The 16,966-nt window shown below is 41.4% G+C and overlaps 1 protein-coding gene across 2 annotated transcripts in view; it reads left to right on the top strand.

Annotated features, from left to right (window-relative positions):
- SMAD9 (SMAD family member 9) overlaps window positions 1-16,966 on the top strand; it is a 74,696-nt gene that overhangs the window by 27,125 nt on the left and 30,605 nt on the right. For both annotated transcript variants that reach the window (XM_025364809.1, XM_025364808.1), the window contains exon 2: window positions 10,717-11,315. In XM_025364809.1, coding sequence (XP_025220594.1) covers window positions 10,904-11,315 — 412 coding nt within the window. In that variant the 5' untranslated portion in view covers window positions 10,717-10,903. The remainder of the gene's footprint in view (window positions 1-10,716; window positions 11,316-16,966) is intronic.

The following is a 16,966-nucleotide window of genomic DNA, read 5'->3' as shown; positions in this document are numbered from 1 at the left end:
GGGAACATTGAAAAAAACTGGTTCATTGACTACATCAGTAAAATATTATTTGCTGTATTGTTTGCCAAAAAGCTGGAACAGTTGTATAATTCTTAAAGTTTTAAGGACGCTTGGTGTTTTGATGGGCAAAGACTTATAAAGTAAAGTGTCCTCAAAACTAATTTGATTTGTTTTACAGTTTGCTTAACAGTGTAGATGAAAAGATAAGCACAATACATTTTAAAAGTTAGAATTATATTTTGGAAGTAGAAATGTAAATGAGATCTCTTAATTTTACTAAAGGTTATAGATTTTTTTCTGACCAAAAATTAAATATGCCTTTAGAAAACAAAAAAGAAAAAAAATTAGATATGCCTTTCGAAGTAAAATTAGCAGGTATGCAGCAAGAACTTGGTGTAAATGTTTATTGAATAAAAGGATATTTATTCCTGAAAGAGCTGTCTGTGAATCAGATTTTTGTAAATCGAATCATATTTTTACATGTAGTATGACTCATTTCATAAGACAAATAATCTTTCCTAAGTTTATATTTTTGATAAACTCAGATTTTCATGGGTCAGAATTGCTGGAGTAAGGACACCATATGATGTTGCATAAGATCTGGTGTATTCTTTTCGAGGTTGCCAAAGTATGAGAGGTTTGGTTCTTTTTAAGGGTGCTCATTATTTACCAGATGATAAACAATTCAATAAAAATAGATTTCTAAGGATCTACATTTTGTAATTGATAAATCATTCATGCTAAAATAGTTGGCCTTGATTCTGTTCTCCTTGAGAATGTGGGATGTTTTATAAACACATTAAGAGTTACAAATAGAGTAGGGAAGGAAGAAATGATTTCATTGTCAGTAATGATATAATTTTGTGTATACATAACATTTCAATCAAAGCACTCTAATAAAAATAAAAAAGCCTGTTAGAGTGAGACGTATATTAAGAATTGTCTTTTAGTAACATGGGCTTCTTTCTTGTAGCCATATTTGGGTTCTACTATGAGTTAAAGGCCCATTTTGCTTTTGTTTTCTCATTTGTCTGCTCTGTTCTGGCGATTTAATTAAAGTTTTAGGACAAGTAGGAACTCGTGATGAATGGATTGTCCCTGTTAGTAAGGTGGTCACTACCTGCTGTCTAACTGGAAAGTGCAAGACTTACCTTGAGCATGAAAGAAACATGGGACCACATTTTAAAGTAAATAGCACACAACTTTCTGCATGGATACAGGAAATCCAGTGTTCCTGTGGTCTTGACAAGAGCTGGACCAAAATGTGTGGACACCCCAGAGACACTAATCGTATCATACTGCTTCAAAGCGTTTTGAGGAAGGGTGGGAAAAAATGAGTCTTTGCTAATAAAACGTTTATTCAGGAAGAAATTCAATTATGATTTTTCTCCTGAAGCAGAATCAGTGTTTGGAAAAACAGTGGGCAGCCTATTTCCCACTTTTCTGCAGTCCTGTTCTCAATTTTCTATTGTGATTTTTCTGACTTGGGAGGCATTTTTCAGTTGATATAAAATGCAAACTGAAATGTCTTCCAACCTTCTTCTCCTCTGGCCACATTCCCTTTCCAAAGGCAATGAATGTGGTCAGTTTCATGTGCATCCTCTCTGGCACATGGAAGTGTTTTCCCTTCCTCTCTAAGCTATTATATTAAAAGCGTTCAAAAGCCGATCAAGTTAATCACATCCTTTAGTAAAGCACACAAACACTCTGTTTTCCCATTTCAGAATGTCTCCCCACTTCCTCACTTCCAGGTGCTGAGTGTCATGCATATCACAAAACATATTTAGGAATGTTGTTTTTTCCCACTTGAGAGCACCACCTACTTTCATCATAACGTGATCAGTGTATGATTTGGGAGTTGATTGCAGTGATATTTTTGCATCTGTTATACATAAGTGCCCAAATACTTGCCTGGCTCTTCTGCCTCTTTATCCAGCTCTGGTCACCTTCTCTATCACAAAGGTGAAAAGAGCCCAGCGGTAAACTGTATTAGTCCATTCTCACATTGCCATAAAGAAACAGCCTGAGACTGGGTACTTTATAAACAAAAGAGGTTTAATTGACTTCCAGTTTCACATGGCTGGGAGCCTCAGGAAACTTACAATCATGGCAGAAGGTGAAGGGGAAGCAAGGCACATGTTACATGGCGGCAGGAGGGAAAGAGAGAGAAGGGGGAAGCGCCAGACACTTACCAAACAACCAGATCTCACGAGAACTCTCTCATTATCACAAGAACGGCAAGAGGGGAATCTGCCCCCATAATCCAGTCACCTCCCACCAGATCCCTCCCTCGACAAGTGGGGACTACAATTCAAGATGAGATTTAGATGGGGACACAGAGCCAAGTCATATCCGTAACCAACTCTGGTTTCAGGCTGAACACCCTGAAACAGCAGTGCTCATTTATTCTGAGAGTAGAGCTCCTTTTTCTGAAACTCCTCAGAGTGGGACCCTTGCAGTGGCTTTGTTGTCAGCCCTGGCTGATGGGCCCCTGTTGGAGTTTGTCTTTTGTTTTCTGTGCAGAACACACTTCTGCTTTCCCACACTGTGGCTGCCTCCCACCTTTGCCTTGCTACTCAAATCTGTCCCCTCTCCTCCTGCCTGTCTCACTAACTTCTCTGCAACCTTGGAGTTTTCAGAGGGAACCACCCTCATCATCCTGTGACCAGATAGACAAACCTGCCTGTGTCTGCTCTTCCCTTCTGTTGTCCCATTTGTATCTTTTGCCACATGCATCTCTCCTTTTTATGGATAATCCGTAAAATGAATAAGATTCTCTCTAGAAGCCTCATCTTTAAACAAAAAACACCGCACTGACCTCACCTTCCCAGTAACTACCTCCTCTGCAGGGTCTCCCAGTCTCTCACCTGTCCTTCTACATTGTCTTCTACTTGCTCCCCCATCTGATCTATTCTCCATATAAGCAACTAGGATGATCACTTAAAAATGATCAAGTCAACCAAGCGCAGTGACTCACACCTGTAATCCCAGCACTTTGGGAGGCCAAGGCGGGCCGACCACCTGAGGTCAGGAGTTTGAGACCAGCCTAGCCAACATGACAAAACCCCATCTCTACTAAAAATATGAAAATTAGCCGGGTGTGGTGGTGTGCACCTGTAATCCCAGCTACTCAGGACACTGAGGCAGGAGAATCACTTGAACCTGGGAGGTGGAAGTTGCAGTGAGCCGAGATCGTGCCACTGCACTCCAGCCTGGGAGACAGAGGAAGACTCCATCTCAAAAAATAAAAAAAAAAAGAAAAAAGATCAAGTCAGATCATTGAACTTCTTTGTTTTTCAAACCCATTCAGACTGGACATGGTGGCTTATGCCTATAATCCCAGCTCTTTGAGAGTCTGAGGCAGGAGGATCATTTGAATCCAGGAGTTCAAGACCAGCATAGACCTCCTCTCTCCAAAAAAAAAGAAAAGAAAAGAAAACCCATTCAAAGGCTTCCCTTTGCACTTTAGATAAAACCCATTTTCCATATGCTGCTTTCCAGCTCCAGCAGGACACTCGTGTCTTGCCCTCTTGCCTCACTTCCAGCCACTCACACCCTTGCCCACTCTTTCTTGGCCACAGTTTTTCCTCCAGTTACCCAAATGCATGGAATTCTCTCCACCCCTGTGCCACCTCTTGGCATTTTTCTCTGGAGGTCTCACTCTACAGCCCCTAGAGTGGCTGCACTTTCTTGTCCTCTTGATCTCATTGTCACCTCCTCAGGGGGTCTTCACCAGGAAGTCCAAGCAGGTCCTTGGACCCACAGTCATGTTTGTTCCTGCATAAGACTTCATGACTTGTTAATATTTACATGTTTCGTATCCAGACAGTTTCTAAGCCGTGTATGGACAAGGGCCATGTCTGCTTTGCTCCCCACTGGGCAGGGCCTGGCACGTGATAGGCATTCATATCAGGGCCATTTGCTGAGATATGTGAATGAATGGAGGCTGACATGCAGCTCAGCTCAGGTTTGTCCTTTCCTTTAGGAGACAGAGCCAACTTCTCTGTTGGTGTTTCATGCCCCTTTAGAGCCACAACGTTTTGGAGATTGAGGAGATCTTGGAGGACTTCTCTCTCAATTTCCACTGTTCAGGCTCCATCTCCCATCCTGCTGCATTTCAGTACAGCTCAGGCCCAGCCTTGGGTTCAGGGGGTCTTTTGCTGTCCGTCTCGGCTTGTCAGGGGATGCACCCATGTTGCTTTCCTCCCATGTCCTTTGGGAGCGGGATTATGGTGCAGTGGCTTAGGGTGTCTGGAGCCAGACTGCAGGGGTCTGAATCCTGGCTTACTGGTGGTGTGACCTTGGACAAGGTACTTAATCTCTGTGTACCCTTGGTTTCCTCACATGTCACGTGGGGTTAATAAGCACATGCAGCTGTGACAGTGATTCAGCGAGTAAATGTACTTAAGGCACTTATCATGAAGATAGTCAATATATGTTGGCCATCTTCCTGTCTCCCCTCTACCTTCTCATGATCTCCATGCACTGTAGTCCTTCTAGGCTCTTCCCAGCACCCGCATAGTGAGAATAGTCAGCTACTCTCTACAGTCCCTTTAACTTATTCCCTTCTCACTCTTACTTTCTCTTTTTCCCCTTTTTTCTAATTCAGTGTTGTTGTTTTTTTAACCTTTCGGGGTCACAGGCTCTTTTGAGAATTTAAAGAAGAATACCTATGGACTTTTGCCTTAGAGAAACCCAGTATTTGTACAATCACCCAAAATGAGCAATTCAAATGTCCACAGATGGCTTGGAATCTCTACGGCCTCCTGGATAGAACTCCCATTACAAACAGCTGAGTTTCTGTTGTCTTCTTTGGTGCTGTGGGCCGAAGGTATTCCACCCAGAGAACTAGAACTGACCCTTCATGGATATTTAGGAAACCTCAGAATACAGCTAGAAAAGTCGCTTTCCAGAAGATGAAATCGTGATACCATGATACCATTTCTCTATGTATCCAACCGCATGATACTGAACTGGCATATGCATAAAGTGATTATTTATATCTTATAATACAACTTGTGATTGCTACTCATTTGGGACATATGGGAATGCCAGGCTAGTGTAAGGGAGGACAAATTTGAATTAAATATACGCGCGCGTGTGTGTGTGTGTGTGTGTTTTAAGCCCAGTTCCGTCTCAAGTTGTACAGTAATAAGACATGATATGTGTGTGCCAGTGGTGATAATAACAGCCAACTGTTTTCTAGATAGAAGTCCTTTTGGACATAGTTTTATACTTGTGTGTAAAGTATAAAGAAATTATTGTAGAGTAAAATAAGCATTTATTATGGCTGTATTAATTACCAGTGTACAAAAAGTGCTGCAGAAATAGTCTAGATAACAGTGTTTCTTGGAGGGGGTTAAATGTTCCTTCAGCAAAAGTGTTCACTTTCTAAATTGGTTAGTAAACTGTTTTATAGATACCAAGGTATACTTAATGCTGGTCATGGATTAGAGGGTCAAAATTGATAAGCTTGAAAAAGTAAAAGACAAAAACAAATAAGGAAATCATGATGTTTTATCGTGGTGATTGTTTCTGGACTAGGCCCTCGCAGAACAAACACGTGCTCCCTGACCCCCTGGGCTGACCGCATTGTGCAGCCTGGTAGGTGATGGAGGCCTTGGCCACATTGACCCAAAAGTAGTGCCCGTGAAGGATTGCTCAAAGATTCCATGTGCCCAGGGCTTAGGAATGCTCCATCTTAAACGGTATTTTTAAAATTGTGTTTTCTTCAGGATTAAAATCACCAACTGAACCTTCCAAGGAGATCAACTGAGTGGAAATAATCTTCAGTAACTGCTAATGGGAGCTGGATTTAAAACCGTCAACTTAAAATAAAAAAGCTTATGTCTCCTGAACTGTTACCCAGCCGGGTAAATTGTTTTTTACTGTGGAATTATGTGCACTTAAATCATGGTGTATGCATGTGGTCAGCACTGCTTTTCTTTTAAGTGGGCTTGTTTATTTAAAAGACTTGAAAATGAGAAGTTGTTTTCTTACTCAGTTGGGGTTTATTGTAAAACTCGATGCCAGAAAAAGAAAAAAGTACTGTTTTTGTGCTGCGAGTGTGTGAAGTGTGTCCTTTCCAGAGAAAGGACAGTAATGGTGTTTTTTTCTCTCTGCCCAAAGACGGAAAGCTCTAAGGACCAGCAGGAGGCTTTGTGGGGGATCTGGGGTTATGAACGCTAATCACGCACTGACCAATGGTTTCAAACACAGGAATGCCCAGTATGTGTTTTTACTCTTATTCCTTTGCAGTAATTCAAATACTACTAAAATGAAACAAGTAGCTGGAGAGCAAAGTGGGACTTGGTTCGTGTCGGTAGATGACACTTGTTATTAACAGGGTCAGTTTGATAGCCGTGTCAGAGCTGTTGTTTTGCCCTGCTCTGTGCTATGAAGTGTCATGCGTGAAGGTCACGCTCCGACTGCTACGGGTAGTCCCAGTAGCATCAAAGCAGCTGAGCAAGTGTTGAGATCCCATGTGGCACATCCAGCCAACAGCTGCGGAGTCATGGACCCATCTCCCAGGCAGACCCTTCCCTGGAGACTGAGCCTTGTCTTGATCTGCAGATGAGGAGGGGGTGGGATCCAGAGAGACAACATGACTTGCCTAAGAGCACACAGTTGATCTGTGACAGGGATACACGATTTTCTTACAAAAGTGAGACTATACCACACCAAAAAATCTTAGAAAATTATCCTAATCCACCACAGTTTATATTTTTATTTTTTATTATTTTTATTATTTTTCGAGACAGGGTCTCCCTGTGTTGCCCAGGCTGGAGTCCAGTGGCACAATCATGACTCACTGCAACTTCCGATTCACAGGCTCAAGCGATCCTCCTGTCCTCCGCCTCTCAAGTAGCTGGGACTACCTGTGCGCGCCACCACGCCCAACTAACTTTTGTATTTTTTGTAGAGATGGTGTTTCATCATGTTGCCCAGGCTCATCTCAAATTCCTGAGCTCAAGGAATCTGCCCAATGCCTCCCAAAGTGCTGGGATTACAGGCGAGAGCCACCGTGCCCGACCAGTTTATTATTATTTTTTTTAACTGTGATTTAAATCCTTTTAAGTGCAGCCCAGTTATCCTCTCAGGAATTTTCCAGACTTCCCGCCCCCTCAGGTTTTGCTCACTTATTGTTTGTTTCATTCTTCTTTGCACTTTTTAGAAATGTAGTAACTGAGAGAAATATTAATCACCCTTTCTTCTGTTTTTGCAGCCAGGTGTTTTTTCACTGAACGCTCTGAGGGTGCTCTGTTTTCATTGTTATGGTGAACCTGGGCCATGGAGTTATCAGGAGATGACAGTAGGTTAGGGCTTAGAGTCTGTGGGCATTTCAGTTCTCTGACAATGGAAAGCTATTCGGAGCCAGGTTGACACAACTGAACAAACTTGCACTGTTAATGTCAGGGTGATGACCACCTGGAGACAAACAGGGAGGCCCTTTGTTCTACTAGTGGCTAAAACATTATAGGAATGAGAATGAATAACCTTTATGAACCCTAGAGTGCACTGCCTGGACAAATAGAAACAACCTAGACAAGGGGACGGGGTCTCTGCCATCCAGACCAGAGTGTAGTGGTGCAGTCATAGCTCACTGCAGAGTCAAACCCCTGGGCGCAAGTGATCCTCCCACCTCAGCCTCCTGAGTAGCTGGGACCCAGGCTGTAAGCCACCGCACCTGGCATGAATCATTTTTTACACTTAATTTTTCTATTAAAAATATGCCAAGCATACAAACAAGCATAGAAAATAATATTTTGAACATCTGTATACCCACCAGTCAGCCTCATTAAAATCTTTTTGATATTTTCTATTTCTAGCCTACCTGGAGGCCGCTGTTATGAATTGGGTGTTTATCATTCTTGAAGTCCTAAATTTAACTCTTCGGGGCCTCCCTCAATGCAAGGGCCTGCGTTTAATGGGACAGGAGCGGTATCTTGCAGCAGTAAAATCATAGTTTTGGAACTGTCGTGAGACCACTGTAATGATTTGGAATGTGTCAGTGAGATCGGTCTGCAGAGAGCCGAGGTGTTTCAGACCCTAGATTCGTGACTAGATGGCAGTTCTCCAAGGTATGAGAAAGTATGGTGGCCACTGAAGGTCACTCGTCAAGGTAAACCTCAGACAGACAGTTCCAAGAAAAATGTATGGTTTAGGAGCAGTGCTTTTCAAACTTTTTTTATTGTAACCCAACTTAAGTAAATTTTCCACTGTGACCCTGGACACATACACCCGCCCCCCGCCACACACACCTGCCCCCTGCCACACACACACACACACACACACACAGAGCACATACTTCTGAATGAAAATTCTTAATGAAATGATTATTATTATACTTAGTATTTTTGTCAGCTGCTCTGCAATAAAGTCTATTTTGTTTTATTGTTTGTACAAAAGCGGTTTTGTTCCAATCAATTGAGTTCACATGCCATTGGTAAATAGGCACCCACAGTTTAAAAAGATGAACCAAACAAAACCTGGTTTAGGGAACCGTTTCTTGTTTCATGGAGCAAAAGTTTCTGAAAGGTGTATTTGGTTTAACTCTGCTGAGTGGTTTTATAAAAAGCTTTTCTCTACGACTGACCTCAGCTTAAAGATCTATGCCACAACTTACTGACAATGAATCCCATGTAAAACTAAGCAGAATTCACAACTGTTTTGGGGTTCAGGTTATTCTATCATGAGACTTCTCCTTAAAGCTCCTAACCCTCTTCAGCCATTGCTTTAAGGCAGCCTGACTAGATTAAGTAAACAGAACTTGAACACAGTGACTGAACTATATAAATTCATGATTGTTAAGCCACAAAAGCAACCTTTCCAAATAAAACTTGAGTGTTAAGTCAAACTGCCAAGCGAACAAGGGCAGCTATGGAGCTCTCAACTCTCCCTTTTGTCATAGTTTATCTCTGTACAATGCCAGATGAGGAATAAAGTGATGTGACTATTGCTTTATACTCATTAAATCTCATCCGTTTTTGTGGGACCATAGTGCCATCCTCCTCACCTGAGGTGCCCGATAATGATCACTCTAGCAGGGGGTTCTAAGGCACCTATGTTCAAAAGAAGTTTGTAGAATTGGACTCAGAAAGGTACAGCTTGCCCTCCAGGGAAGCAAAGGAGAAGATTATATTTAATGCATATTAAACAAACAATTGTTGGAGACTGTGAGCTACATTGATTCCAATAGCCCAAAATACTTGAGTCAGCTTGCTCCAAAATGTTACCAGCCAGCCATTTTAAACATTAATGAGGCGGCTGGTTTCTAAAATCTGGAAGGAGGAGGAGGTTTTGTTTAAGCCAACTGTTTTACAGAAGAGGAAATATAGTTCTACCTCAGGACATTTAAATGAGACTGCTGAATAACTGGGAAAGAACATCTCCTGTGGATGAGAGGGCAAAGAAGAATTCAGCTGATTTTATACCAGATAACAAACGTGACAGCTGTGCTTTCTTGCGTATGTATTTGTGTCTGTGATAGTGTATAATTTCTAGAAAAGCAGTTGTCAGGCATTTGGGTCTTAAAAATTTTCACTTTTAAAAATCATCGAGAACAAAGAACTCTTGCCTCTGTGGGCTGGATCTATTAATTTTTACCGTTTTAAAAATTAAAACTAAGAAATTTAAAAATATTTAGTGATTCATTAAAAACTATTCCATATTAACATAAAATATTTTTATTTAAAACATTGTTTTCATAAAAGTTATTGAGAAGAGTGTTACTGAGTATTACTGAGAAGTATTACTGAGTATTATTATTAAGAGAAGAGTATTATTGAGTTTTATATTACTGCAAATCTATTTAATACTTGGTTTAATAAATGGCACCTAGATTGTCATTATCTGTTTCTCCATATACTCTGTTGTGCTATGTTTTGGTTGAAGTGTGTAAAGAGAAGTTAGTTCACACAAATAAGTAATTGGAAAAGAGAGAACCTCACAGTCCCATTAAAAGGATCTCAGGGACTCCCAGGGATCCTTGGGGCACACTTTGAGAGCCGCTGTCCTGAAAAGTAGTTTGGAAGACTATGTTAAGTGTGGCTGTCCAGGAGTGATGAGATTATTCACGATCCTGTTTTTTTTTTTTTTTTTTTTTTCTTTTCATTAGTATTTATTTTCTACAAGAAGATGGATTGCTTGTGCAAACTAAAAATGAGAAAGAAAGAAAGAACATATGTTGAGGGAAGATTATGGGGGCCCTGGAAAAACCCAGGCAGAGGAGTTTACACTTGGGAGACCAAGGAGCCACTGTGATTTCTTAAATGGGAAAGTGCTAAGAGCCATGTTTGGGAGTAAGTGGATTAGAATGGAAAGAGAGAAGGGGAGATGCTACTTCAGAGGAGTGGTGTGGTGGGCCAGACCTCAGGTGTCAGCGGAAATGGAGAGAAAGGGACAAACTCCAAAGACTTTGAAGGCAGAATGACCTGAGACCTGGATATAGGGAATAAAGGAGAGGGCAGAGTCAAAGACAACAGGTTTCAAATTAAAACATTTGAAGAATGTTTCGTCCCTTCTGTCCAACTTTGGGGCCTGGTTCTGTTGCTCAGGTTGGAGTGCAGTGGCGCAGCCTCGACCCTCCTGGGCTCAAGCGATTCTCCCGCTTGAGTAGCTGGGATTGCAGGTGTGGATCACCTCTTTCTATCCAACTTCAACTTTTTCTGAATGTTACCCTGATTAAACTAATTGAATTCTTGTCGTGTTTTCCAGAGTTGGCCAGCGTGTGCAAGGGCTTAGGAGAAAGTCAACACACTTCCCAACTTGAATTGGTCCTAGCCGCTCCCAGAAGAACAGGCGGGTTGGTCCCTATGCCACCCTTGGAGAGCTACTCGCCGCCCACTTTGCCGTGAAGGGCTGTGCGGTTCCCGTGCTGCGCCGGAGCCTGCTGTGGCCCCTTATGCACTCCACCACCCCCATCAGCTCCCTCTTCTCCTTCACCAGCCCCGCAGTGAAGAGACTGCTAGGCTGGAAGCAAGGAGATGAAGAGGAAAAGTGGGCAGAGAAGGCAGTGGACTCTCTAGTGAAGAAATTAAAGAAGAAGAAAGGAGCCATGGACGAGCTGGAGAGGGCGCTCAGTTGCCCGGGGCAGCCCAGCAAGTGCGTCACGATTCCCCGCTCCCTGGACGGGCGGCTGCAGGTGTCCCACCGCAAGGGCCTGCCCCACGTGATTTACTGCCGCGTATGGCGCTGGCCGGATCTGCAGTCCCACCACGAGCTGAAGCCACTGGAGTGCTGTGAGTTCCCATTTGGCTCCAAGCAGAAAGAGGTGTGCATTAACCCTTACCACTACCGCCGGGTGGAGACTCCAGGTGGGTCGTCTTTACCACATCGAGGTTTATTTTCAGAGTGAAGGGCGTGTGCCCCATTGATGGAGAATGACGGGGTACCAGCAAACAGGGACCTGTCCCTAAAGAGAGAGAGAGGAGAGGGAGGTTCAGTTTTGAGGGACTGGTCCACATTTTTGTTTCCTGGAATGAGGCAGATGTCCAGTCAAAGAAAGAAGGTTCCCATGAAACCATATTCCTGCCTGGAATGCCACAGGAACACTCAATCCGAAGAGAATCACAGTAAAACCCTGTTATAGCCAGTGTGAGGGAATGAAGATAAACTAGCCAGAAAAATCTAGAAAAAAGATACTTTCATTTGATCTCATTATGCTTGCAAGCTTTGTGTGATTTTGAAAATGAGGCAGATGGCTAATCAAAGAGAGAAAACTCCCATAAAAGTTTTATTTTGAGGTATCTCGGACAAGTTGACATAATCTTTTACCAGTTCTTGGGGTCTTGAAAGGTTTTTACAACGGCCTTGATAATGATGAGCTGTAAAAATTAAACGTCATCCTCCCCGCCTCAAACAACTGAACTGAACTGTACTAAACTGAACTAAGGCGGGGTTTTTGGCTGCTACTTTGTTCAAGTTCAGGTAAATAGAAGGTATTTTGTATGTAGGTCTGACAACAGCCAGTGAAAGAGTTGCTGGAAATCATTCCAGGCAGTTATTTTGAAAAATGGTTTTAAATACAGATAGATATCACTTAATGATGGAAATACATTCTGAGAAATGCATCAGTAGGTAATTTCTTCCTTGTGTGAACACGCTGGAGTGTACTTACACAAACCTAGGTGGGATAGCCTGCTACACCCTTAGGCTGTATGGTGTAGCGTGTTGTTCCTAGGCAACTAACCTGCACAGCGTGCTGCTGTACTGAATACTGTAGGCAATCCTGACCACAGTGGTATTGAATGTATGTGAACAGATCTAAACATACAGTATCATCATCTTAGGGACCACTGTCTTATATGTGATCCCTCAACAAAAACGTGATTACACAGTGCATGACTGTATAGGAAAGTACCTTTCTAAAACCCTTCACACCCCTGTATGTGTGTGTGTATGTATATTTTATATATATGTGTATTTTATACATATATATATATATATATATATATATCTGTATTTCCCCCTTCTCTTGGAGAAGCCAGGTGTTTATCTTTGTTCCTTCACACTGGCTATAACAGGGTTTCACTGTGATTCTCTTTGATTGTTTCTGTGGCATTCCACACACGAACACAGTTTTAGGAGAGCTTTCTCTCTTTGGCCATCTGCCTCATCCCAGGAAACCAAAGCACTGACACATTAGCTCATGGAAGTTGCCCGTGTCCAACGAAGAGATGGTCCCATCTACGTAGGCAGGTTCAGTTAACCTTAAAACAGTATCCAGGCCGGGCGCGGTGGCTCACGCCTGTAATCCCAGCACTTTGGGAGGCCGAGAAGGGTGGATCACCTGAGGTCGGCAGTTCAAGACCAGCCTGACCAACATGGAGAAACCCCGTCTCTACTAAAAATACAAAATTAGCCAGGCATGGTGGCACATGCCTGTAATCCCAGCTACTCGGGAGGCTAAGGCACGAGAATCGCTTGAACCCAGGAGGCGGAGGTTGCGGTGAGCTGAGATCGCGCCACTGCACTCCAGCCTGGGCAAAAATGAGCGAAACTCTGTCTCAAAAAAAAAAAAAAAACCGTATCCAATAAGTGACTCATGCCCAGCCTACCTCAGTCTTAGCTAAGTGATCTTTCCAGCTCCCAGAACTTAAGGAAGTCATCTACCTGTGTGTGGATGCCTCCCACAGCCCATTCAGGGACTGAGACCCTGGCTGAGAAGGTATTAGAAGGTTCCACATGCTTGGCAAATCTGGTGTGTTTCCCCTAAATCCTGGAACGAGTTGCTTTCGTCCCTTCTTCACTGCTTCATTTTGACTCTCTTCGTTTAGTTTAAAAAAAAAAAAAAAGTCAATAATGTCTATGCTTATAATAAAATGACTTGATTCCATTATGTGTTTCAAAGATTTGAATTACATTAAGCATCCAAAATATGCCCAAATGGAAAAATGTTCATTAAAAAATCATTTCTCTCTTCCTGAATAATGTAGTTGTAAAATGTAACAACTTGTAAGAATTATCTTGTAAAATGTACCTGGTTTTCCTTTTGAATATTCGAAAGCCTAATTTTAAAGAACTGTTTGACATTTTAGTTTTTCATGTTTTTTGTTTTTTGAGACAGAGTCTCACTCTGTTGCCGGGCTGGAGTGCAGTGGCGCACTCTCTGCTCACTGCAACCGCCGCCTCCCAGGTTCAAGTGATTCTCCTGCCTCTGCCTCCTGAGTAGCTGGGACTACAGGCATGTGCCACCTTGCCCAGCTAATTTTGGTATTTTCAGTAGAGACGGGGTTTCACCATGTTGGCCAGGATGGTCTCCATCTCTTGACCTCGTGATCCACCTGCCTCGGCCTCCCAAAGTGCTGGGATTACAGGTGTGAGCCACCACACCTGGCCCTTAGTTTTTCCTGTTCTGTAAGATTCTTTTAGGAATGATAGTGTGAATGTTTTACGTATGGTAAATAGATTTCATTTTATCATCATTTAGCTGTGAATTTCCAGAAGGAAAGATGGGTGTAAAGATTATATTAATTTAAGGTAATATTTAAGTTACAGAGGTTTTTCTTCCTCTTGTGATTTTTTTAATAGAAAAAGTAGATTTTATATCTAGTTAGCTATCCATATTTAAAGTAAATATTTTAAGAATAATAAAAATGTTAATGTTAAACAAGTTTGCTGACTTCCTATGTATCATAAAGCTGAAGTTTTGCCTTTGAAATCTCATTTTTTGGCCATCTATTTTAGATACGTTGAAGGCTGTATTCCCATTTTCTTTGCATCCACACATCCACTTCAATAGTTGACTTCAGTGCTTTCCAAGTTATGTGTGGTGAGGGATCAGTTTTTATTTTTTTAATTTCCGGTCCTTCAAACGAATACTTTTATAGTACAGACAAATTATTAGGCAAATGAAATTTTAAAAAGACTTAGAAAATATAAGCCCAGTTTAAAAAATTATTTAAAGAAATATGAACTATAAACTGTGAAATTGCTGTGAAAAGTTTCTAAGCACTAATTTCTTCACAGACTGGTCCCCAATAGTTGTCCAAGGGTCCCCAGTCCTCAGACCACACTTTACCTGGCATGGGTCTGGTGGAAGCCATGCAAGACTGTTGTGGTACATGATGATTTCACTCCGTTAGGCCAGAGGTTATTTCAGGAGTGTAATTTCTTTTTTATATAAAATAGTCATATTATATCAAAACCACATGACTTTTTTAAAAAAGACAAAAGTGCTTTTTTCCAGCTCTGTTTTGCACCCCCATGTGCCCTGTAACTCCTTCTGCTGTTTCCTCCTGGGTAACACTGAGATGTAAAGATAGCATGGTATTTAAAAGTGGCATAAGATAGGAATAAGTGTCTATAAGCGCACTGTCATATTTACAAGCAGCAGTTGAGATGTAGAAGTGGAATTAAGTAATTAGGGATAGCTGTGTTTTTGAGTGAAGGTATTTAAAAATATGATCTGTGCACATTTAAGGCAACTGAGCCAGTCAGGTCAAATAACAACTAGGATGAAACCATTAGTTTTCCTTGCAAACATCCACTGGCTTTGATTTTACTCAGATGGTAAAAATATATTATCAAGATAGTTGTTATGATAAAGGAAATATATCATTTATTTTCTCTTGGTGCCTCAGATCTACAGGCCATGAAGAAATAGAAGTCTCTACATTCAGATGGATAGGAGGCATTATATTTTTATCAGTGTTAGGAATACACCGTAGATATTTTACATTAAAACTGAAGTCACAGAGATTATTCAAATTCTTCTTCATAAAAAAGTGAGTGTTTATTTGAACATCGTTAATGTTTTGATGAAGGGTCATTGACAAAGAAGCCATACGCATTTGCTGTGTCAACTCCTCACTTCAGACTACTCATGAGGCACATAATCTTTTTTTTTCCTGCATAGTTGTGGAATATTAACACATTAAAGGAAATTTAATGGTTTGTTATCCATGTCACTGTTTCATGGTGATGTTGAATGTTTATTCTCTGGTGTCATAGGCTGCATACATATACAAATACTAGCTTGTAAAGGGGAAGAAATTATTTGTTTCTCTGCCACCCTCACTTGTAGCAATTTTAGTTTAAAACCTTTCATTTACCCTTTTGAGTTTATTTTCTGTCCATGTAACTGAAAATTATTGCTTGTTAAAAAAGAGAGAGATGTATGATGTCAAAGGCAGATGGCAGACTTTGGGGTTGTCACTGTTATTGTTATTGTCTGTTTATTCCAAAACATTTACCTTTTTTAAGACCTTATTTTTTAGAGCAGTTTTAGAATATTTACTTTTTGTGAGTTTTTATTAATACTTGCCTGTGACTGACAAATCAATAGTGTGATTAGAACCAAGATCTGTCCTGTTTATACCCAGAGACAAACTGTTTTAAACAATTCTTGCTTAGTTCTTTTGTATTTCTTTCTATTATTACTAAGAATTATGACAGTAACTCTAGATAATACATGCTTACATATCTATTTCCAAATTTGTGACCTTTAGATGTCATTGACTCTCTAACATAAAAGATGAGGATTTCACTCACTTATTTATATTTATATATATGTATATATACACACACACATTTTTTTTTTTTTTTTTTTTTTTTTTGGATACAGGGTCTCTCTCTGTCGCCCAGGCTGGAGTGCAGTGGTGCAATCTTGGCTCACTGCAAGCTCCACCTCCCAGGTTCACACCATTCTCTTGTCTCAGCCTCCCGAGTAGCTAGGACTACAGGCAACCACCACCACACCCGGCTAATCTTTTGTATTTTCAGTAGAGACAGGGTTTCACCGTATTAGCTAGGATGGTCTCGATCTCCTGACCTTGTGATCCGCCTGCCTTGGCCTCCCAAAGTGCTGGGATTACAGGCATGAGCCATCACACCTGGCCTCACTCACTTGTATTTTAGTCTTCTTCCTTCCTCCTCTTCTCAGTCCTTGATTTCTATATTTTAGTTCATAGTTTGTATTTGTTTTTGGTTATTCCAGTGGTTTCCACTGTGGAATTTGGGGATAAGAATTATTTGTCCTCAGAAGGGCATTGGTCCGTTGACTTCTAGTAGCCAGGGTAGGAGTGGGACGTTGAGGTCGGTTGATTCTCATTTCTTTGTAGGTGACTTTGTGGTGATCCTCTAGGAGCTTTTGGAATATTCCAGTTATCCCGCAATGTTTGAAATTCAAGATGGAAAGACTAGGTCGGGATCTTATTTTCATTAATTGAGCTCAGTGCACTCTGTGGCTCTTTTCAATATGAAGACATAGGTCCTTCATAACTCTTTGAAGTTTTCCTTTGTTATTTCTTAGACCGCTTCCCCCTTGTGTTTCTTTGCCTCTCTGTCTGGAACTTATGTTGGTTACAGATGGCTCTCCAACAACATTTTTGGAGTAGCTACTTTATGCCAGGCATTGTAACCTTCTAGGAGTCGGTAGGATGTGAGGGCCTGGGCAAAACTTTCCCTTAAGAATTTGAATTTAGTCTGAAATTTTGTATAGAATCAAAATCAAGAACCGTAACAT

Source organism: Theropithecus gelada, chromosome 17, assembly GCF_003255815.1.
Source record: "Theropithecus gelada isolate Dixy chromosome 17, Tgel_1.0, whole genome shotgun sequence".
Classification (NCBI taxonomy): Eukaryota; Metazoa; Chordata; class Mammalia; order Primates; family Cercopithecidae; genus Theropithecus; species Theropithecus gelada.
The sequence above is the reverse complement of the archived record's forward strand: the minus strand, read 5'-3'. Positions and strand labels throughout refer to the sequence as shown.